The 26,035-nt window shown below is 36.5% G+C and overlaps 1 protein-coding gene across 2 annotated transcripts in view; it reads left to right on the top strand.

Moving 5' to 3' along the window:
* The window catches only part of LOC131077226 (uncharacterized), a 210,904-nt gene that overhangs the window by 19,664 nt on the left and 165,205 nt on the right, over nucleotides 1-26,035 (top strand). For both annotated transcript variants that reach the window (XM_058014672.2, XM_058014670.2), the window contains exon 3: nucleotides 5,511-5,581. In XM_058014672.2, the coding sequence (XP_057870655.1) occupies nucleotides 5,511-5,581 (71 nt within the window). The remainder of the gene's footprint in view (nucleotides 1-5,510; nucleotides 5,582-26,035) is intronic.

The following is a 26,035-nucleotide window of genomic DNA, read 5'->3' on the forward strand; positions in this document are numbered from 1 at the left end:
CGCGAAGCCATCTAAACCCCCCCCCCCCTCCCCTCCCCTCCGATATACATTAATTATTAATAACACTAAGGTATTGATAATTAATCTCACATAAAGCAACACTTACGAGAATTTAACAAAGTCACAAAACGCATAACATGTAAAATTGAACTAAACAAAATAAAGACATGATCTGCATACCAACGTCGGAAAGGTGGCCTAATTGGCGAACCGACATCGTTGACAAATGACTAACAACACTCACAATCGAGCAAGGATAGGGATGATATTTAGGGCCTTAAGACTATCTCCTCCACTTCCATCGGGTTAATTAGGTATGCTCAGACCTGTGGAGCCAGGTGGAGTCGATACCTTGTACCTGCAATTCTTGCATCATGGAACCGCACATACACATATATATATATTAAACACGGAAGACACACCGATGAAGGAGAATTGTGACATTCCGTGTCTCTCCGAAGTGAGTGACAGAAAGTCATCTCCTCGCACCCCATACAAACTCCACACATACAAGCACACAGATACATAGTGCAACTCATACATCAAGTAAATGTGTTAGTCCATGGTCAATAACACATAAATAAAATTACATTTCATCATCTACAAAATTCAATGCATAAGCAGAATTAACATCTAACCATTCATAAGAAATAGTGCATAATCAACATTTACTCCTCAATAAGCAATAATGCATAATCACATCCACTAAATCACACTCCGAAGCATAGTACCTGGATAAAAACATCACAATCATAATGTATCAACCATCTACGTAAGCCACTGAAAAGTCAACCATGGTCAACTAGGTCAAATAGAGTTTGACTAGGGAAGGGGTATTACATCCTCTCCCCTAGGGTTCGATTTACTCTTGGAAGTCGCAAGGCTAGGATGAGACAACAAGGACCCAAAAGTCAGTACTCACATTACGTAACCCAAAATCTTGACTTATCTAAAGGATAATGCAATCCACAAAATCATTCTACTAAAGTACAAAAATCAACATCCAAATCAACTATCTTAACATAAATATTTCCTTCATTTTCTAAATCAAATAAATTAACATTGAACAAATCTTCCCTTTACGTTCCTCAATTACTGGAAATCAATGTGCTAAAAGAGTTACAACAAGATGCATCATCTTTCATTACCTAGGTTAAACATACTAACACCCTTATTCAACTTCTAGGAACCGCTATTCCAACATGCATTCATACAAGACAAGATCTTCGACTGAAACCCTTATCCAAAATTATACATATCATATTGTAAAAAACATCATAACTTACTCTATCCAAACATGAAAACGCTTATTTTACATCAATATGCATTATAAAGATGATATTTACATGTCTACTACAACATCCTACAAATACACACTTTCTTGTATTACCAGGGTAACCACAACATACTCTCAGATTTAACTCTAAAATTCAGTCGTAACTAATGTATCATACTACCTCTAAGGTACACAATGCATACACATTGAATGAATAAAGGTTCATGGTATAAAAATCACATCAACAACAACACCAAAACATCAATTTTGAAGCACGATACAGCCTCATTTCAAAGAGGTAATGATTATAATTACCTACATCCAATCATCTAATGTTTACTTAATTCAATTAGAACCCATGTAATCTTTTCAAACACTCGACGAAACAATAAGTCTGCAGATCATTAATATTTATCTAAAGCTTATCACACAATTAACTAACTAAGATCCAGTTCACACTTCTTCCTAATACACCTTATGATTCGGATGATTACAAACCAATTTACAACAAAGAAAAAATACTCTTATTTCCTTAACTGATCTCGATACTATTTGGTTACCCCATTATGCCTAGATTCACTCTTTGCTGTGTTCTCCCTTAACACACTATCAGGGTTCAAGTGAACATGATATATATAACACTTAACACATAGCTAGGGCCAGCTAATTCAAGCATACAAAATGACCACCAGAAACCTCAAAGGAAAGTCATCCAAAATGAAAATCGCCAAGTACAATAATAAATAAAGAAAGATGCTGGTAATTTCGAAAATCAACAAAATTGAAAACATGACAAAGTGCCGAATTTAAATAAAAAATAAACGAGAATTTAGTGGTCATTTCGTTATAAGAAATCTCAAAAGAAAATGCTAGCCCCATAGCCACAAAACACTAGTCAAAAGACAGTCAAAACACTGTCACAATCAAAACTCGAAACAAAGTGACCATTTTCAGCCGCACCATAGGGAGTAACCGCCACACAACACCCAAGATCACACGTCTTGAGTGCGTTAGAAAATGAATAATAGACACTTAAGGCTATTAGACTAACTACATTACTTTAATACCGTGCAATCTCTTATACACATGAACGTTCATATAATTATCCTTATGCAAGGAGTCACATGCAGGTAGGGTAAAGATACGACATTTCACACATAAAGGATATACACTCAAATTATAACTCTCATTCTACACGATATCAACAAAATGTTTAATTTCTTGTAATAGCAAAAAAAACAAAATGTCAACAAGTTCGAGTTCAGTGGGTGGGGGTTACAAGACACAAAACCAAAAATTTAAAGTTGATAGAGGATCTCCTTTATGGAATTATACTACAATGATTCAACAATGTTCAGGAGGTGGGGGATTTGAATGGGATTGTAATTTTTGTATAACCAGTTATAGGTGCTCGTATTATCAAGTGAGACGTCACTTTTGTGGCCTTGCTGGGAAAGGGATTAAAATGTGTGAAGGGCCAGATGGGAAAGGGTTGTCTGCAACACAAATAGCAGCATTCATTAAAGAACAAGAAGATGTTGATCAAGCTATAGCAAGATAAAAATCAAGAGCTAATCCATCTGCAAGCAAAACACTAATGACTTTACTTGTTGATCGTAGAATACCCAAAAAGGCCCCCCATCACCCTTTCTTGAATATAACTGCTATGCAAGATGAAGTTGAAGTAGATAATTCCCATTCCCGCAGAAGAGGCCCATTGGAGAAAGCATTCAAAATGGAATCAAGAGATGTTGCAGAGCAAAAAATTGCACGTTGCCTCTATGCCAATGGTCTTCCTTTCAACTTGGTAAGATCACCATATTGGCAGGAGATGGTGACAACAATCAATAATGCACCTATTGGTTTCACAAGTCTTGGGTATGAAAAGGTGCACACTACCTTATTGGTAAAAGAGAAGAATTTTGTAGAGCAATCATTGAAACCGATTAAAGATTCTTGGGTTGAATCGGGTGTTTCTTTTGTTTCCGATGGATGGAAGGATGCCCGAAACCGTCCATTGATAAATGTTATTGCAGTGTCTCCTAAAGGGGCAATGTTTTTGAGGGCAGTTGATTGTGAGGGGCAGCTCAAAGATGCAGAATACATTTCTAGAATCCTTTTTGATTGCATAGATATGGTAGGACATGAAAATGTTGTCCAAGTCATCACAGACAATGTAAAGGTTTGTAGGGCTGTAGGTGCTTTGGTTCAACAAAGATATTTACACATTTTTGGACACCATGCACCGTACACTCCCTCAACTTGGTGATTCAAGCAATTGGCACTCAAATAGAGTGGGTGAAGGATATCTACCAAGAAGGCGAGGAGATCCAAACGTTTGTGACAAACCACCATATGTCACAAGCCATTTTCAGGCGCTTCTCGAGGTTGGAATTGCTGAAGGTAAATTTAATTTATCTATTTAAATTTATTATGCCATGTTTAATTTTATTTTATATTTTTTAAAATGTGTTATTGACATATTTTTTACATGAACCTAGGTTGCTGAGACCCGATTTGCATCACAGTTTCAATGTTGGCATCTTTTCCACTTACTCACTGCCTACATAGGTTTAGTTCTTATGTAGAGAGGACATCAATTAGTGACTTGTGTGATTGATTTTTTGTGCCATATATTCAATCTTTACACACTCTATCTTTCATTCATTCCTCTCTGGTTGCTATTATGGCCGCTTTCACACCCTCAACTTTTGAAGCAATTTCTTTGGGAACTAAACTCCTGCCTCCCCTTAAGAAAATTGAGTTTAGCTAGGCTGTGTCAGTCTGAATAGGGAGATTTCTAGTAAAGGAATTTAAATTCCCTCCTACCAGAATTCCCCCCGCCAATGCTTTTGGCGAATAGTAGGGCTATTCAACTATAATACAACACCGACTTTGCATTATTGAGATCTTCCATTTAGATTATCAATTTTTGGAACTGAAATCTTAATATGAGGATTTTTTTGGCGTTGACAAAGAATTTCATCTTTTATAATATTTCAATCCCGATGTTTTAAGTCCTCTTTTTCAACAATTGGATTCTATTCATCGAGGGATTTCCTTTCCATTATTTGTGGTCTACATGCATTCTATACTCTAGCAGATCTGATTTTTTCATGGGTCATCTTGGAAATTGTGTAATGATTTTGAACATACATTGAATTTAAGGACAATGATGAAACATAGTCGCATGGGCTGGTGTATTTTATTGAATATCGTCACATGACATAGTGTACTTAATTAAATGTTTTACATGGCCATATTGGCATATCATATATTAGTAAGTGTTGTATGCATGTCCATGCACATCTTTATTCTCCTAGAAGCTTCCTTCATCCTTAAGATTTGTTGTACATACGTTGTAACCTATCTATACATGATGTACATTTATGTTTGCAACAATATCATTTTTTCTTATTGGTTCAATTGTATGCACATCATCACGACTTGTTTTAGTTTGTTTTTTTTTGATTATTTTAGTGCTAGTTATTCTGTCTGTCTGTGGATTTTTTTTGGTAAATCTCCTACTTGCTATGGCAACTTGTATTTTCAGCCCCTTTGGCCTATTTGGGTCATTCATGTAAAATATTATAACTTTGTTCTCTTTCTTTCTTTCTTTCGTTTGACCATCTATTTACACTTTAAATATAGCAAATGATAAAGACAATTGAAAGGTCTCACAAGTTGTAGCCTAGGCTACTAGCCATCTTTTTGGAAGACAACCCTAGGGATGTTTTTGTAGTATGTAATCCACAGCTCTTTCCTCAAATATTCTTATGCCTTCATAAGTACCTTTATTTCACTTTTGATATAGATATGGAATAGGTTGCTTTTTGAACATGTTAGTTGATGTCCTATGTATTCTTGCATCCTGACTTCCAAATATACTTCTTGTGTTAAATGGATTTAAGTTATTTTATTTCTTTTGGTATGAAAAACACCTGAATTGACCATGTGTCACCTCCTAATGTAGCACCATTGAAAATGTCTCATCAATTCTTCTGGACAGCTTGAAAAGTGTCTTGTTAATAAAAAATAATAGCAAACAACAGTGTTGAAAACTGTAAAAACTATTTAAGAGCATTCTTTAATAATTTTGAACATAAATAAGAAGTGATACACATTGTTGGCATTTTTCACTTTTGGACATGAAGCTAAGATTAATGACATCTCAAACGTCTTCTTTATTTCCACATGAATATGCTGATAGATTTTCTGTCTTTCTCTATTGCAGATGAGGATTCAGATGATCAAAGAGTAGACAAAAGAGCACAAAAAAGAGACAAGAAATCAATAAAACAACAGGTTAGTTGCTCTTTTTGTTGTAAATTCATTATGATAGTGGCACTCTAGGTAAACAGTAGAGATATGGATGATATTTTTCTTGGGAAAGAGGCTGGACAATATGCATAGTTTCCTTTAGATCTTTATTTAGCATGTATGAGATGTCTTAACCATATCTAGAATGGATTCAAGAGAAAGGTAGAAATTGAACCCTAAATGCAGGGTATTCATTGCAAATGAAGAGGGTGTGGAGCAGCCTAAGGATCAGATCTTTAAGTATAGCTGACTTGAAATGAAAGTGTCATAATTAAGTATACTTCCTTTTTCTTTCTTGACATATACTTTGAAAACAGATTGAAACTGCAAATTAAGGTGTGAAGTGGAACCTGGATCACACACTTTTGAATGGACCCCATCCCAGTGCTTTGCTTTTTCACCAATGTATATGTTAATACATCGTAACTTTTGAGATGTGTTCTCTTGGTTATTGGCCACCTTATTGCAGTGTAGGGATTTTAACTATGGGAGCCTCTCACAGGATTGCACCCCTTTATACATTACTTAACATCTATTTGGTCTCAAAATGTGTTTGTGGATCCTTCAGTTTTCCTTTTTTAGATCAGACTGAAAACAATAGTGCATTTCAATTGTCATCTGCCCTGTTAACAATAAATTGAAAAGTAGTCTTACATAGATGTGAGGCATATATTATTTTGAATGTTTAGTTTTAGAAGAATATAAAGTTTTGGGTCATCTGCCTGGCGTAGCATCAAATATAATACATTCTCAGGGTACTTCAGACCATGGTAAGGTTTGTATCAGAGATTGGACTTAGAAAGTGGATTCCATTTTGGATGCTTGATATGGATGAAAGGTCCTTCAAGAAAATCTCAAACTTGCCAAGTGTCTTCTCATAGAGATCCATTATGATATGGAAAACTTCTTATGTTTTGAGCCACATGTGTACCTTGAAGAAGACTGATGTTCAAGTTTGTTTGAAAAAATACATGTGCTGCAGGTGGCTTTGGAAAACAGATCGTGTTTTTGTACAGATGTTGATTGGAAAGAAAGTATTGTCCAATTCCATGTTTATTACCATCGGTGTTATTGATATAAATTCAAAGGTAGTATTTAATGATTTTTTGCCCAAAATGTGGGTTACTTTCATCTATAATCTGCTTGGATCCATATATTTCAATGAGTTTGATCCCTACTTCCAAGTGTTCCCATGGCTACCACAATGTTCTCAAGAGCCTATACAAATGGGACACAAGCTTACAATACAAAGTTCCTTGTCCCACTTAACTTGTCAAAATCCTTCGATCATTCTTTTAAACCAATTTATATTTCTGTTTAACTTTCTTTTATGAGGCAGTATTTGGGAAGTTTTGTACCCCTCATGGTCTCTTTCACTTTGTAAGGAGTACCATTGGGGCCAAACAAGGATGTCCTGTAATGTCCCCTTCTCAAGCATAAGTTTGTAGATGACCCTTGGTTAGGGTGGAAAAAAGAGAAAATTAATTAAATAATTAAATATTTAAGTTGATGAAAAGTAAATATTAAAAGACAACTTACATTTAACCAATTAAAAACTGTTTTATAAGTGATTAACGTAAGTGTTGCTAGGCTCATGATATAGGTGACAAAAAAGACACATAAATTATAAAATTTTGAGGAAAATTAACCTAAAAAGAAATAAAAAATATTTATTTTCATCAAATAAAGTTATAAATATGAGTGTTTTCCAAAAAGACTACAAACCTTTTGAAGCAATCATATTTTTCAAGAATAAATGCATGTTCTTTTCCCGAGGATAAAAATCATGTGGAATTTTTGTTGTCCTCATTTTTGGAAATCCAAAAATGAAGGACCACTACAAGAAATTTTTGTGAAAAAATGAAAATTTTTACTCTATGGAACGCTTCCCGAGGCATAATTTCGACTAATCCTTGGACTGGTTTAATCCTCAGTCCATTCTTGAACTGCATTTCGAATTTTGTTAAATTCTGGGTTCGTTTGCTATGTCTTTCCTTCAATTTCGGGTTTTAAAATCCCGACTGCAGGTGGAGAATTTTCTTCAAACTGCAAGTTTTAATGATATTCATTGTTTTGATTGTTGTAGGGGAATTTTTAGCTTATTACATGTGCACTTTTATTAAAAGATGTTACTTGCAATTTGTTTTAAATTTCCCTTTCTTGTTTTTGTCTTTTTTATTGTTTTTTGATCTTGTTTAGTTAAAATATGGATTTTTTGGCTCAATTACAAGTAAACTTGCAGTTTGGTCAAAAAAACCCCTACTTTAATGGTTTTTGCATGTAGTAGGGATTTTAAATTCCCATTACATATATGCAAGTATTTCTAACTTGTTGTAGGGATTTTATTTCCCTTTTACAAGTAATTAAAACTTGCATTTCTCTCCAAAAAACCCGATTTTATGCATAAAGTGCATTTTTGACAATTTTAAACTTGCAGTTTGCTCCAAAAAACCCGATTTTAGCCTAGTAAGTGAAAAAGTGGAAAATAAAACTTGCTATTTGTCCAAAAAAACCCGATTTTGGCTTTGTAAGGGAAAAGTGAAAATTAGAACTTGTCATTTGCTCCAAAAAACCCGTTTTTCACTTGTTATGCAAAATCGAACTTGCACTTGTCTTCCAAAAACCCGAATTGCAAAAAAAACGGTTTTTGAAGAATTCAAAGCAATTTTTTGTGGAGATTTTCTAGGAAGGAAAGGCGTTTTTGTTTCTACCCTATTTTCATGCATTCATGGACATCTTTCATGCCAAATGGAGGTTACATTGACTGGTTTTTTGCCCCAAATCAGCAAAAATGTGTTTCCAAAATGCCACATTTTGGGGGATTAGAACTTATTGAAGCTGCATTCTTCTAAATCGTTTTGAACTATCCTACCTAGGCGTGGAGTTTGGGATAAGATTTAAGCTATTTAATGATCCATCAAAGATGCATTGCATACCACGTTTTTCCTCCACGTGATTCCTTTGGTTGCAAATTGGAAGGGTTTAATGCCATGAATCTTTAACAAGATGAATCGTTTTTGCTTTCCATGCTAAGGCGTTGGGATTTGAGGAAGATTTGACCTCTTCTTGTCCCTCCAAGTTTGCATTTTGTGCCACGATTTTCTGCTAAAGACGTTTTTCAAAAATGTGGCAAGGGTTTGTGCATTGCGGTTTGGGTTTATTTATCAGTTTTCCTTCTTCTTTCCAAAGATTGTTGCATTTTTGGAGAAGCATTTGCATTTTCAAGAAAGGTATGGCTTCTTTCCTTTCTTTCCTTTATTTTATTATTTTCTTGTTTTCTTAATTTTCTTTCTTAGTTGTATTTTTAGCATGTATTGTTCTTCCCCCAAAAATTGGTTTTTGTGGGAGAAATCTTCCCCTTGGTATGCAATTTTCGAATTGCATTGTTCTTCCAAACAATTCCCTCTTTATTTGTATTCAGGATTTTTAATCTCTGTAGACACCCAAAAATGGTCAACGCTTGCGAAGTCATACTTTAACATTTGCGCATTGCCTCATTTTAGGTTTTTGCGTCGCATTAACATTTCTCCTATGTCACGCATTTGGTCTTTATCATTTGTGAACATCGAGTCATTCTTCTACATTCTTCAATCATCTCGTCCTCAAATTTGGTCTTCTCGACAACATTATCCAGTCATGATTTTGATCAATTTTATCCTATCGCATCAATGTGTGTATTCATTTGTCATCAATCCTCCAATCCTGTCAATCTTGCGATCGATTTGTCATCGATCGTTGTCCTCTTATCAATCTTGTCGATTTATCATCAATCCTTCAATCTTGTCATCATGCGATCGATTTGTCATCAATCGCTGTCATGTGCAATCTTGTCATTTTGCGATCGATTTGTCATCGATCGTGGTCATTTTCAATCTTGTCGTCTTGCAATCTATTTTGTCATTAATTCTTGTCCTCTTGTTGATTTTGTCATTTTGCGATCATTTCACTATCAATCATTGTCTGTCTCAATTATGTCAATTTGGATCAATTTGTCATTGTTCCTCGACAATTGGCGCATTTTCTTAATCAAATCATTTTGTCGCACTGGTCATTTATCAATTCAAAATCATGACATTAATTATCTTCAATCAAGACCTAATTGTCATTTTCGCATTTCTAATTTGTCTTCTAGGGTTTTATGATTTATTCATTTAACCTAATTTGTCATTTCTTCCTTTAGGATTAAATAAATTACTTATTTATCCTAAGTATTTTCATTACAATTAAATCTTTATTTAATTGGCTAATTATTCCTCTTTGTGAATTGATTAATAAATGAAAAATTATTAACTAATTCACTAAATCCTAATTTCTAATTTCTTTCAATTTCTAATTCCAATTTCCTAATTTGTCATCAATTTCAATTTCCTATTTTTCAAATTTCTAATTCCTTTTCCCTCCTAATTCATCTCCTAATTCTATGGGAGTGGCATTTCAATTTGTCATGAAATTGTCATAATTGATTAATCAATCAATTTTGACATAGAATGTGTCATAATTTGTCATCAAATTGTCAATCAATCAAATTGTGCATGGAAAGTGCATAATTTGTCATATTTTGTCATATTGATTTGCAATTTCCATTTGAATTACATCATGCCAATTTTGTCATTTATCCAATTTCTCTATAAATTGGATAATTTTCTTCAATCAATCCCCTTCGAATCCTCAATCCTTAATAACCCTTCGAATCGCTTCATGAATCCCGAATTCCTATCAGACTAATGAACTTATGCTTCTAGTACTCTTGAGCCTTTTTGCTTTCAATTGTGTGAGCACTTGTAGGTGAGATCCACAAAATTATTGAAGAGGAAAGAACAACAATGGAGCCGCATGGAAGGAGTATTCAATCTTGAATCTGGTTTGCATAATGTTTTCTTTTGAATGCTTCATTTTCATACCTTCATTGAATGTGCTTTAGAATTAGGTTCATTGCAATGAGTATTTCTTTGATTGAGCTATCATGTTTAACGTTTTGATTGATATACTTATCTTGTGATGATTCCAAAGTCTTACGCTACATTAACTGGTGAACCCGACGTGAACACTAACCTTCTAACCATCTTACTGTGTTTTGGAGTCCTTCTAAGCTGATTTGCAGGTCAAAACTCAAAAACAGGGTCGTGCAGTGCATTCTGGACACATCCTGCGCCTGTGTGAAGCATCTTGCGCCTGTGTTGAAGAGTCTTGCGCCTGTGTCAATACATTCTGCGCTTGTGTTAAGCATTCTGCGCTTGTGTCATGACTTCTGCGCCTGTGTCAAGTCCAGATCAGAGGTGAAAAATACAGTTTTTACTTGAAATCTTTGGTATTTTGCTTTATGTTTTAGTAAATTGCAATTTTGAGGGTCTTCGGTGCATTTGTGGACAAATATGGTGCCCGTAAACATGATGAGACATCATTGATGTTTCCGAAATTTGGTTCTAGATTATTTGAATACCTTTCCAACGCATCAAACGGTTTGTAATTCGGAGCTAGGATGAGAAAGTTATGCCTTCTCAAAGTAGACTGAAATTTTGATAGTTTTCATAAATCAGATCATCTGTGCTTTGGATTTTGGTACTAATTATTTGTGCAGGATCTTGGTGTACGCATGACAAAGACTAAAAATCAAACTACTAACATGTGTTATGCAGATTCGATGGTCAAAGACAACAAATCAAACTTCTGACATGTGTTTTGCAGGTTGCCTTGGAGAAACAACCAAATTGTGTGTTTGAGATTTTTAATTAGGCACTTAGTGATTTTTAAATAGGTGGAAATGAACCTTTGTTTGCTTTGTTTGTTAAGTATGACATTGGAGTAGGAGAGTATGCTCTCATCCTTCATAGGGTGATCAGAAATCCAGATCTTCGGTACCATACTTGTGTTGTTGATTGTTTGTCACCCTTAGAGGGCCTACCTTCCCGACCACTTTGCTTTAGCAAGCAAGTGATAATCGTGAGAAGGGGACGACCCAAAGTGAGTACGGCTAGAATTCCTTGGCATTCTAACTCACTATAAAAAAATACCTGATGGGCGAAAGCTTTGAAGGAAGTGTTACGTGGGAATTGCAGTTACTTGGGAAGTGATGCCCCTTGAACTCTTTCTCATATCAGCATCTAAGTAGGGCCTCTTGGATTAAATGGCGCTTGCGCGACTACAGTTGTTTGGTATCTTGATGGGCTTAATGTCTAAATCATGCTTGCATGACATCAAGGAGTAATGCTTAACAGAAATCCTTACTACATACCTTGTTTTTAGAGGCCAAAAACCCTTCTAGTTGCTTGAGAAGGACAAATTCGGATACTTGGAAGAGATACTAAGTTCGCCATGGGGAGACTCCATGGGGACTGATGCTTGGCTGCCCTGAGAAGTGAGTGCCGTGGAGGGGAGCCCGTGGGGTCAAGCATCTATGTATTCTCCTTGAATCCCATAATGAGTCTACCTCTCAAGTACCTAATGTCTTTGCCTACCCTAAGGAATGTGGAAATGAGCATGATTGTCTTGAGTCTAAATTGCAATATCTTGTATTCTTTGATTGTCAAAAGTTGAATCCCATTTCAAAAGAACAAACACATTGATATAACATAAGATCAAACACAAGAGACATTCATCCAACAAACATTCAACAAGATTCAAAGATCATATTCCTAAAGCATGGTTATCCAACATTGTTCAAAAACTTGTCTCAACTCTTATGTCACTTACATTTAGGTTCATCCTAGTTTGCATTTTGCAAAGTCATTATCAAGTATCAAAGTTAGGATTCACCTAAGTCATACTTCTTTTGCATATCAATAAAAGTCATCCATTTACATGAGTCCTCTTGCATAAGAGTAATATCATTTCATAATTAAACCTTAGGTTTCATCTTAGGTTGACATTGTCATACATTGGCATTTGCATATCCCAAGTCTCTTCATTAAGCCTAAGTCATTGTCATATTAAGATCATTTGCATATGTCCTCTTGCATAAGAGCAATATCATTTCATAATTAAACCTTAGGTTTCATCTTAGGTGGACATTGTCATACATTTGCATTTGCATATCCAAAGTCTCTTCATTAAACCTAAGTCATTATCATATCATATTAAGATCATTTGCATATTAATTATCCTTTTGCATATAGTATCAAACCTAGGTCTTGTCATACTTGAGCAATCCAAATCTTTGGTAAACCCTAAGTCATTGTTAAGAAGTCTAGACCTCATCAAGTCTTTTGTCCTTTTTGTCATCAATATCATTTCGTCAAACCTAGCTTAGTATCCAAGCATATAGGTGAGACATTGTCAATTTGTCCTTTTGTCACTTGGTCCTTTTGTCCTTTGAGGCCTAGGCATCATTTCAATTTCCTAAGGGTCCATCTCTTAGATTTGCATTTTCAAAAGTTTGTCAAAATCTTCGAAAAACAACCAAAAACATAGATTGCATTTTCATATATTAGGTTTGCATTTAGTTGCATATCATATATTGTCTTTGAAAAATTCCAAAAAAAATAAAATTTGCATTTGCATAAGTGACATGCCTGTTGAGACAAGATCAAGATCTAAGAAGATGAGTGAACCAATGTATCAATCCATGGATAACGTAGTAAATTCGCAGTGTCAAACTAGTTAAACAGTGCAAGTTGAAGGTTCATTAAACACATCTCTACCACCATATGGATTGGTTCAACTTGGACCACCTCTATTATATGAACCAGTGTTTGTACCTATGAAACCAGGACATGGGAGTGTTCCACCAACTCCAAGAGGAAATGCACCTTTCGATTGGAATCAGTCCAGCTTGCAACAGGAAATACAAACATTGTATGAAGAACCAACTCTATCTCAAGGATTTGGTTCAGATCAAGGCATTCACCAAGAAACAAATCCAAATGTCCAACCAGACTCTTCATCCGATTTCGATGTCTCTGATGATGTTGTTATGTACCTTAAGGATCCAAAGTTGACAAAAAAGATGGATAAATTCTTGAATAAGCTCTTTAAGAGGTTCCCACAAAAATATCTTGACATGATGAGTAATGTGACCTCCTCAAGTAAGCAAATTAATGTGCAAAAACGACAAGGCGGTGAGTTGTTAAGTTTCTCTCCGCATCCAAATGAAGAACATGTGCAACAACAAACCCAACCTACCTTGATGAGTAAACGTGCTTCAAAGGCATTGACAGTGACTATTCCTCAAAAGTCCACACTCAAAATAATAAACAATCCATTGTTTAATGCAACACCTTTAACACCAGATCAAATGAAGGCCACACAAATGTTGATGACAGGTGTCCCTCAACAAGAAGTGATTCCTCGAATACCAAAAAGTGGATCCAAATCTAAGATGCAAGAAAGCTTTATGATTGGAATGTTTGATCTTACAAATGTTCAAATTGCCTTTCCTTCATGCCAAAGCATTAATCCCTTGCCAAAATCCCCCATGCATATTCAAAGTCCAACTCCATGTCAAGAGGATAATTTAGAGCACAAAGAAACATGTCTTGAAACAGATCAAGATCAAGATCCCAAAACCTTATCATCCCATCCAATTGTTGACCAGGATCTCATCCTCCCAGACACTCATGATGATTCCCCTATTCTTGTCCATCCTATCCAAAGTCCTATTGACACTCCATTCCCCGGGCAAGATCAAGATATCCCAGTCCATCCAATCCCAAACGATCCCCTTCCATTTCATGAACATAATGTCCTTTCAAATCCCATTGACATTCCACTTCCTGAGAAAGATCAAGATATCCCTTCCATCCTTTCCGATGATCCCATTAAAAGTCAACAGCAAAGCACCTATAAAGAGGATTCCAATGATCTTCCTCCTTGTCAAGATCAAATTATTCCTTTTGTTCCTCCATCTCCACGTCTTAATGCTCCATATACACTCCAAGATTGCATTTCTTTTGATGATCCCATTATTTCTCCCATTCCATCTCTTGAAGAGCCTATCATTGAACCATGTCCACTACACAATCCTAGTCCCTCTCATGATCCTGATACCCCTCATGATTCTAACATGTCAGTGCAAGATGTTCATGAACCCCTTACATGCATAATGGGTTCTTCCACTTTGGTGCAATCCGATCCACTTCAAGATCTCATTATTTCTCTCATATCATATCCACCTCATAATGGACTCGCGTCTTCTTCCCAAAGAAAAGAGTATCCTACAAGTCAAGATATTCATAAAGGCAAAGGAGTAGACCTTCATGAGCAAGAACCCCTTCATATCAAAGAGTATCTTAATGGTCATGGCTATAGAGCTCACACTCAAGGCGTTGGTATCCCTTCAAAGTCAAAATCCAAATGTCCACCTTCCCCATCATCGCTTCCATCCATTCTAGGTCCCTATATCCCTCCATCTCCTATGCAACATCAACAAAGGCACACATCTTGGAGAACCTTCCATCCATCCCACATGCCTCCATATCATTCCCATCCACACCAACATTCATTCCCTCTTCCAAGCAATTTGGATGCCAAGTATAAAAGTCATAAGTCTAGCAATCCACACGTATTCAAGGATCAACATGTCCAATATAATCGACATGTCAAAACAAAGAACAATATGATCTATAAAGAAAAAGAAATATCCAAAAGGCCACAAAGACCCATTGAGCAACATAAAGCAAAGTCAAAATATATATGGGTTCCTAAATCCCTTGTGCAAGCAATGCACTCCAAGGAACCCCAAAAGCATGAAAAATCAAAAACCATGTGGATCCCCAAGAAGCTCCTTGAAGCACAAAAAGAAACATCCAACTTGGCATCCAAAATTGCTATTCCTCCATCCAAACCTTCCAAGTCTATTTCTCCATCACCTTCTTCATCCATTTTGGGCCCTTATGTCCCAATATCCCAAGCTATTCCTCCATACAAATCTTACAATCCAAAATACATTTGTCCTCCATCAGTCCATCACCCCTCAAGGTGTGTGCCAATGTTGATCTTGCCAACATTTCCATTCAGTGAAACCCAATTCTTCCAATACCCTATCCATTATCCAATGCATATTTTCCATCCTTCCATCCCTTTGATCCCATCCTTTGCATAAATCCTTGCCTTAGTTTCATCTCATTTTCCATGTCCTTATCCTACCAACATCTTTGAGCATACTTTTAAAGGTCATGGTCCATTTTTTTTCAAGGCTACTATCCAAATAAAAAGACGCTTGAGTCCTTCTTCCATCCCCTATCATGTGTCCATCTTCTTCTGAAAAAGTCAAAAATACAAAAAAAAAAAAGTGAAAAAGGAAAGAAAAAAAAAAAGACAAGAAAAAAGTAAAGAAAAATAATTCGTCCACTGGTGAAAACCTGGCAAACAGGGGCCTTGGGCAAGTACCGTGATGAAAACCTGGCAAACAGGCGTCATGCGTAATCGATGAACATCTTGCACATCACACTTGGGGGCAGGTTTCCTCCTCCATATCCTATTGCCCTTCATTATCCTATCATACCCCTATCATTACCCTTCATATCCTATTCTCCCTCATGTCCAGTTTCCCTTTCCACTTTTGATCTTGACAAGGCTGATGATCATCATGAGCATCATGCATCTTGTTTGCAGCTTTCAGTCTATCATAGCTTTTGATCATTTATCCATTTGCTTATTACAACCTTTCATCCATATTCCCTGTCTTATTGCAACTTTCTACCATTATCCCATAGCCAATCCCGACCTTCAGTCCATGTCTCTTATCCATTCTTGATCTTGCTTATCCTATCCATATCTTATCACTATCCAAACACTCTTTTTCATTCCTCGATCTTGATTTGACATAAGGACACAAAAATTTAAACATGTTTTTCAAAAACCTCTTGACATGTCCCTCATACCATGTCACTGCTATACATTGTCATATCCAGTCTCTTGTCCCATCACGTCATAATCCTTGGAAATTGCATCCGTATTGTCTCCATGATAAAAGGCCTTTGTCTTCTCTCTATCCACCATCATTGCAGCAAGCCTATTTATCCATTTGTCATATTCCTTGCATTGCTAGACACTGGAGGCAAAATTTGAAAAAGTCATAAAAATCCAAAAAAGTCCTGAAGAAAGTCTTAAAAATTGAAAAAAGTCCTGAAGAAAATCCATAAAAATCGAATAATGTCCTGAAAAAAATCCATAAAAAAATAAAAAAAATGTCCTGAAAAAATTCATAAAAATCGAAAAATGTCCTGAAAAAATCTCTAAAAATCATATAAAGTCCTGAAAAAAGAACACAAAAAAATTGTAAAACTCCAAAAACCAAAAACATGCATTTTTGCAATTAAGTATTCCCTTTATGCATCGACAGATCACTGAGTATACATTCAACGATTCGTAATCAAACATTGTGCTTTAATGAAATCACGCATTAACAGATGAACCTTATTCAATCAAACCAAGCATTCAAACTGATCCAAATTGTCTTATCAATCGAATATCCGCATTAAAAATCATTTGTCCTTGTCACATTATCATGGGTCTTATACAGGGTGTGGTATACTCGAAACTAGACTGTGTCCTGTCTTAGACGGGGTATCACATTTCCTGAAACCAGACAGCATGATCGTCCTATCAGCACGTTCAACTTTTGACAATGAAGATCAAGATGTTTGTTTGATTTGCTTGAATTTGTGAGTCTTATCTTTTTATTACTTTATCTTTGGCTTCGATCATGTCCCTATGTTGCTCGATGATGTCACTGAGTGATTTAGAGTGACCGGGATGGCTCATGGTCTCTTTTTTTGATTGTGATTGTTGTTTGTTTATGCTGTGTCTGTCTTATGCAAATCGGGTTGCATTTCAGCTCTGGCCTTCAATGCCATGATGCTACGCATCCATTTTGCTAAATAAAAATAAAGGTTCTCACCTACAAAGTGCATTACTGAAAGCAAATTTTCATCATCTCTAACTGTCTTCTATCTCATTTCTTCTTACTAACATTTCTTCCGTCCGGTTGGATAGTCAGTTCGGTCTAGTGCTCCGATCTCCAAACATACATATTGCATCCTGCATCCATTTGGTTAGTACATTTGCATTCCATCACGTATATTACATCAAGCATTTTTTATCCATTTCCTTTCATAAACATATCCAAAATACATAAAAATGCATCCATACATGTTCATAAACCAGTGCATAAAGTCATCCATACATGCAAAAAACCATAAGTCATAACATATTGCATCCATCATATCGATGCATATCATATCACATATCATAATAATGTCGGAGTACAAAATCGGATTGTCTGTCCTAAGTATGGCCCGCAGGCTGACTACAACATGTCAAACTACATATGTCCACTGTCTGTCATAAGGAGTACGTGCCTCTATCACTGGGTGCTCCCTCTGTCCTCCTCATCCCCACAATGTCCCGCAAATAAGTCAAATTCATGAAATTCAACACATGGGTTTTTGAGATACATACCGCTGCTCCTGCGTCCTCCGGTCGTCTGAATGTGCGTACACGTTCTCCAAGGTGATCCGCCGTTGGAATGTTTGCCATCTATCTGCAAGTGTCCTTGTCTAGAGCAACAAATCCTCCTCTTTAGCTAATGCAAATGAGTCATTTTCACCCTCTTGGTCCCATTTATAGCTCTTTGTCATTGCATAGATGGACGTGCGTCCTCTCCATCTTATGTTGGTCGCGGTCTTGTGCCCCTTAAATTGCTTGTCTGACATGCATCTGATCTCCGATTGTCAGTCTGTTCGATCCTGTCATTTTTATCGATCAATTGGCCTCTTTTCCGCATGTTTCCGGCCAATTCCTCGAGGGGGCATGCATATGTCATTATCGTTGTCTGGGGCATTTTCGTTATTGTTCTTTGAAACAACGCTTAAAATCGCATTGTCTCAAAGAGGGGCAAAATGTAGACACCCAAAAATGGTCAACGCTTGCGAAGTCATACTTTAACATTTGCGCATTGCCTCATTTTAGGTTTTTGCGTCGCATTAACATTTCTCCTATGTCACGCATTTGGTCTTTATCATTTGTGAACATCGAGTCATTCTTCTACATTCTTCAATCATCTCGTCCTCAAATTTGGTCTTCTCGACAACATTATCCAGTCATGATTTTGATCAATTTTATCCTGTCGCATCAATGTGTGTATTCATTTGTCATCAATCCTCCAATCCTGTCAATCTTGCGATCGATTTGTCATCGATCGTTGTCCTCTTATCAATCTTGTCGATTTATCATCAATCCTTCAATCTTGTCATCATGCGATCGATTTGTCATCAATCGCTGTCATGTGCAATCTTGTCATTTTGCGATCGATTTGTCATCGATCGTGGTCATTTTCAATCTTGTCGTCTTGCAATCTATTTTGTCATTAATTCTTGTCCTCTTGTTGATTTTGTCATTTTGCGATCATTTCACTATCAATCATTGTCTGTCTCAATTATGTCAATTTGGATCAATTTGTCATTGTTCCTCGGCAATTGGCGCATTTTCTTAATCAAATCATTTTGTCGCACTGGTCATTTATCAATTCAAAATCATGACATTAATTATCTTCAATCAAGACCTAATTGTCATTTTCGCATTTCTAATTTGTCTTCTAGGGTTTTATGATTTATTCATTTAACCTAATTTGTCATTTCTTCCTTTAGGATTAAATAAATTACTTATTTATCCTAAGTATTTTCATTACAATTAAATCTTTATTTAATTGGCTAATTATTCCTCTTTGTGAATTGATTAATAAATGAAAAATTATTAACTAATTCACTAAATCCTAATTTCTAATTTCTTTCAATTTCTAATTCCAATTTCCTAATTTGTCATCAATTTCAATTTCCTATTTTTCAAATTTCTAATTCCTTTTCCCTCCTAATTTATCTCCTAATTCTATGGGAGTGGCATTTCAATTTGTCATGAAATTGTCATAATTGATTAATCAATCAATTTTGACATAGAATGTGTCATAATTTGTCATCAAATTGTCAATCAATCAAATTGTGCATGGAAAGTGCATAATTTGTCATATTTTGTCATATTGATTTGCAATTTCCATTTGAATTGCATCATGCCAATTTTGTCATTTATCCAATTTCTCTATAAATTGGATAATTTTCTTCAATCAATCCCCTTCGAATCCTCAATCCTTAATAACCCTTCGAATCGCTTCATGAATCCCGAATTCCTATCAGACTAATGAACTTATGCTTCTAGTACTCTTGAGCCTTTTTGCTTTCAATTGTGTGAGCACTTGTAGGTGAGATCCACAAAATTATTGAAGAGGAAAGAACAACAATGGAGCCGCATGGAAGGAGTATTCAATCTTGAATCTGGTTTGCATAATGTTTTTTTTTGAATGCTTCATTTTCATACCTTCATTGAATGTGCTTTAGAATTAGGTTCATTGCAATGAGTATTTCTTTGATTGAGCTATCATGTTTAACGTTTTGATTGATATACTTATCTTGTGATGATTCCAAATTCTTACGCTACAATTGTATTGTATTATTAATTTTCTTTCTTAGTTGTATTTTTAGCATGTATTGTTCTTCCCCCAAAAATTGGTTTTTGTGGGAGAAATCTTCCCCTTGGTATGCAATTTTCGAATTGCATTGTTCTTCCAAACAATTCCCTCTTTATTTGTATTCAGGATTTTTAATCTCAATTACAAGTTCGTTGGAAATTCTTGTTCTTCCCCTACGGTTAAGGAATCTAACCATTTTTGGTTGAAATTCCAAGTTGAAAAGTGTGAAATACCTCTCCCTTGCAAATTTGGGTTTTTAAAACCAAATTACATGTTGAAGAGTTCTTCCCATTTTCATGCAAATGATTTTCCCGGATTTTCCCATTTCTATCCATTCATATCCGTACTTCCCATTTTCCGCAAGGCAAAATCTCATTTTTCGTCCATTTCTCCATTTTCGAATCTACAAGTGTACTTGTATTCGGGTTTTAAAACCTCGATTGCATGTATGTCCTTTCCGACTTGTATACTTGCGAAAATTCTCCCAAGATCTGAAATTGGTCAAAGTCAAGATTTTTCCCTTTCTACATATTTCCCCTCTTCCTCTCACAAAATCGTGAAATTCAAGAAATGAAATTTTTCCCATTTGGAGAAGGAAGAATGATATTTGCAGCTGACTATGATGTTGCCTTAACTCTTATAAGTCTTCATCACAGTATTCCAAGTTCACAATCAATGTCAGATTTGCCGGCATCTCCAACTCCAAAGAAGATGAAATACAAATATAACAAATATCAGAACAAGGTTGCACCTTCTCAGATTTCTTCTCCTTTGGATCGCATCAGAGACACGGAAATAGGGCACGTTGATATGTCAGAATTCGTCAAAAGGGTAGAAGATCCACAGGATAATAACTTGCAGCGGCTGTTGGACAGCCATATCCATCATGCATCTTCCTTCGCGGTGGCTGCCCTTGAACCTGAGTTCGTTCTTGCATGCGCCCATCATTTTGACAAGGAATCAAGAGTCATAAAAAATGATGATGCTGAAGTTATAATCCGTCTTGATGCAGATATGATCGAGAAGGTTTTCAGAATACCTCCTGCACCTGTTTATATGGAAATCACCAAAGAAAGTGTAGCGGAGTATTATGCAAAGAGGGAAAAAGATTGCAAGCGACACATCAATAGGTGGATCCAAGAGCCATGAGCCTCCTTCTCAAGGTGGGCGAAGTTGTACCGCTGCGATTTCAAACGGGAGATAGGAGACACCATCACTCTTCTTAGCAGGATGATGGGCCTTGAGCATTCCAATGTCTTTGAGCCATGGATGTACCAGTTCATTATGTTCATACGACAGTCTCATCACATTTCATGGGGAGAAGTAATCAGTGATGCCTTATGCGAACAACTTGCAGCAGTTCCTACCACCATGACTTTCTTCATGAATTCTTATTTGGTATATTTAGCAGCATCACTTAGACACTTTCCAGGTCTTTCTACCAAGGGTGATCGCTCACTTATACCAGTTTGGGAATATTATGACCAGTTGCTGTTGAGACCCAGTAGACTGAATTTTAGAAGAGTCCAAGATGCATTCTTCGGATATTTCACGTGTCAGTTTGATAGAAATCTCAGGAACAAGAGAGTATCAGATGAGGCATGGGATAAGGTGTGCGAGTATGGATGTTTGTTTCTGCAGTTTCCCACCTTCACCTATATGAGGATCGGATGCTATGATGGTTAGCCATACATGCTTCCCAGATTCCCAACTGATAAGATCATTCTTATGGAGTTGGGAAGACAGATCATGGCTGTCCACACTTTTTAGTCTGCTAAGCACAAGGTTGGAATGGGGATCTCTACCACAAACTCATTGAAAATTGGCCGGTACTCTCTTGTCACATCTGTGAAGGCTAAGGCCATGGAGATTGAATTGCAGGAAATCAAACTTAAAAGGTTTAAACCTAGAGCTGATTTTGATTATAGGGGTATGAAGGAGAAGTTCAAGAAATCCTTTGTGCATGTTCATCACATTGAAGACATTTGGGTAGATCTCCGCACAGAAGCCGAAGTTCTGAAGATGGATTATTGCAGGCTCACTGTTGAGCAAATTGTTGATTTGAACTTGGCGGATATCTCTCAAGGGATGATTGATGACGGGCATATACTTGATCCTGAATACATTTCACGGAGGGTTGAGGAAGCTCCACTTCCTTTGATCCAATGGTCACACAAGGAGTGCATCTCCATCCTTGACAAATTTCAGCCTATTTTGGCCAACACCAATGCATGGCTGAAAAGTAATGCTGTCAGACTTATTAAAATCAAGGTTGGTAAAGAAGATGATTCTACTGGGCCTCTTGGACGGAAGTCTGAGATTCAGATTGACAATAAGGAGGGTGCTTCATCTTCAGGCACAAGGATCAAGTTACGAGTCAGTCGTGCAGTAGTGCTTCCTCCTGAGGAGACGACTATTGGTGGGAAGGAAAAATCACGATTCCATGTTGAGGTGATTGATCTGGATTATCTAGATGAGGGGCAGCAATCTGATGATGCTCCCAAGTCTCCAGTTTTAGACTCGACGCATGAGGTCATTCCTCCAATTTCCATTGAGACGCCTCTTTCTCCTCCTGATTTGCTTGGAGATGAGTCTCCTCAGAATGCAATTCCTATTTCAGCATACGAGCCATCTCCTGGTCATCAACAAGAGACTATGTTGAAAGTTCCTGAGGATAATCCTGCTTGCATTTAGTTGTCAGAAATTGATACTTCCACTTTTGGTTTTGAAGAGTTCATGAGGCAATCTTCATGTCCATTGGTAACTGAGCAAACCGTGGTCGCTATCCAAACAGATGTTCCTCCCAGGATGACCATGGTAATTCAAACAGAAACTGCTTCTCCTTTGCCTACGGCTGCTATTGGAAGAGAGTTGATGACTTTGCCTCCATGGCTTAGTTCTTTCACCCCGAAAAGGAAGAAGCAAGAGATCTCACCTGATGCCTTTGACTATCAGCAACTGAAACAGTCCAGATCTAAAGTTGCTAATAAGGGCAAGACTATCTCCAGAGTAACTATTGATAGTAACAAGATGAAAGTAGCTGAAATTGTGGAACCTATTGCAGATAAGCCACTTGATGAAATGTCAGCTGCTGATTATAAGGTTACAAGGATAGAGTTGGGCAAGCAAACGCATGAGGTCATCAAACATGATGCTCAGTTTTCTGTTGCTTCGCTAGTGCAAAGGTGTGATGAGCTTCTAGCAAAGAAAGACAAGTTAGAAGAGGAAAACCGACAGCGTATGGCAGCCATTCATAAACTCACAAAACCTGCTGTTGAAGGGAGTAACTCCATAGGTTCTTCTGGTTCCCAAGAATCGATTCGTGGAGTGGAAAGGGCTGCTCAAAAGGTACAAGCATTGGATTCCTAGGTTGATCAACTTCATGATCAATGTGTACAAGTAATGAAAGACATTTTTCAAATAATGTCTAAGCTAGAGACCATTGAGGAGAAACTGGATTAGACTTCTAATACTTTCAAAAAGAACTTGGAAAGTATTGAGAAAAGTCTGACAATTTGGCGTACCATGCCCCAACAACAGCTGAGTATTTTGCAGGAGCATGCCATCATCTCTTCCAGGGTCATGTACTTGGAATTTGAAGAACTCCTGGAAAACAAGACCCTTGTTTTTAAATCCTTCATTGAGGAGATCGGTGATGCAAGGAGATTCCGGGGTGAAGTTTTCCGAGATATTGTCTCACGTTGTGAAAGGGCCTCTTGCAACATAGTAAGTCAGGATGGAGAGCTGATTCCAGAAGAAGAAGTTCTTGTTGATTTATAGATGAGGATTCATAATGAATGGAGGAGCAAACAATTCTCGGCAGCTTCAATTCAAGCATTGATGAAACACCAAGCTTTTCTGCATGAAATCCAGTCTATCCTGGATAAAAACAATTCTGCGCTCCTCCGGTGTCATGACACTATTGTGAAGACCATGGTTGTTGCCAAGAACACTCATGAACCAAATCCCAATGAACTACAAGCGAGCATCCAGAAATTTCAAGGATTTGTGTCTTCACAAAGTGCAACTTAAGTGTTTTTCAACACTTAGTTAAATTTTTCTCTCTTTTGTTATCTTTAGTTGTAATTTACTTTTGGCAAGTTACATGTAAAAGTATTTTTTGTAAAATGCAAGTTAAACATTACTTGTACTTTTGTAATTACATGCAAGGCAACTACAAGTTGTGTCCGATTATGGCTGTAGTTGGAATAAGTCTTAGTTAGTTGGAATAACTCTTCGTTAGTTAATGAAGTCTCAGTTAGTTATTGAATGAGTCTTGGTGGTTGAGAGAATCTCTCAAGTTAGTTAGGATCCTCCCACCTTTTTCTCAAGGCTCCTCTTGTATAAATACTTGAGGGGTCTATTGTAATATGGATCTTTTGGAAAGCAAGCAAAAACTCTACCAAATTTACAGCAAGAAGTCTTTGAGCTTATGTATGCGAATTGAAGGTTTTGAAGAATAATAAAGAAGGATTACTCAAGTTTTGAGTCTTTGAGCTACATGTTTGAGTTTGAATCTTTTTATTTCTTCCATGCAAAGTGTTTCTAAAGGAGCTTAGTCCAATCTGATTTGAAGTCTTTGAGCTGCAAGTAGAGAAGATTAATTAAAATAGGAAAATCTCTAGAAGGAGTAGCAAGTCTTTGAGCTTGCGTCTATTCCTGAGAAAAAATTATTGTTTGATAAGAAATAGTAGCAAGTTTTTGGGCTTGCATTAGTTCTTGTCTTTGTGTTGAACGAATAGATTATTTCAGTTTTTGAGCTGTTGTCTTTTATTCATTGTAAAATTTAGTATAGCAAAGGGTAGATAGGACTTCAAATAGTCAAGTCTTTGAGCTTGATATTGCTGTCCCGTCCCGAAGGAAGTGACAGAAGTCTTTGCGCTTTCAGGAAACTTCATTTCCTTTATCTTATTTCACTTGAAAGTGGTTATTGCTGTTCATATTCAATCGCTATCCTTTTTTGTGAAGAGAAAAGGATATTGTCTTTCTTGAAAAAAGAAGAAAGATTGCTGTCCCATCCTATTTTATTTTCCAAGTTGTAGTTAGATAGGGGAGCCTTCCCTTAATTAGGAGAGTTTTTACTCGTGTGCTGTGGTTGAAACCGCAATTTTGTATATTTACCCAAGTGTACAAATTTTTCAACCAACAATTTTAAAGTTTTGAGCACAAAAACCCTCCTAGTTTTCAGTGCAATCACATTTAGGGATAGACAGTGATCTTCATCAGACTTTGCTTTCAGTGCTTTGATTTTGGTGTGTGGTTTCAGAGTTTATTTCCAGTTTACAGGTTTGCAATTGTGGGTTTTTGATGAGATATTTCTTTGAGATTTTCAGTATTTTCAGGTTGTTTTATTTTAAGTTTTGGTGATTATATTTTTATATTGCATATTTTTCAGTGTTTGTGTGAGCAAATAACCAATGAAGGCCATACTTCTCTGTGTTCTCCGCGGCCAATACTAGCTGGATTTCTTTATGATAAATTGAAGATCTGAATATGGATGGGGTTGTGGAAGTTTGTATAGACTGTTTGAAGTCTGGCTGCCCTTTTTGCATACAGTTCCATATTGCTATCTGTTATTTAGATTAAAAAGTCTTTCTAAAACCTTGCTGTACTTATGCATGATTAGTGGCTATTGACCTATGAAGCTAGGTGACTTGCAGCATTTTTGTTGACTGTGAATACTGAATATATTATTGCCTGCCACACCTATTTCTGTCAGTCCATACTGACATTTCTGGGCATTAGTTTTCTTGATTTTGGCATTTGGCATTTGTCAATATATAGTTCTATTGATGGAATCACTTACAATTGATGTTTGCTGCAACATTTCTTGTTAAAATTTGAGTGGGTGATGCTATCATAATTTTCATTAGCCGCAAAATATAGAAAGCTGATCAAAATTTACAGGTATTGCATGATATTTGCCTAGCCTCCATGAGGCTGTATAACATCATGGAGATTGTTCTTCCTTTCCTAACTTAATT

This window comes from Cryptomeria japonica, chromosome 9 (genome assembly GCF_030272615.1).
Source record: "Cryptomeria japonica chromosome 9, Sugi_1.0, whole genome shotgun sequence".
NCBI classification, from domain to species: domain Eukaryota; kingdom Viridiplantae; phylum Streptophyta; class Pinopsida; order Cupressales; family Cupressaceae; genus Cryptomeria; species Cryptomeria japonica.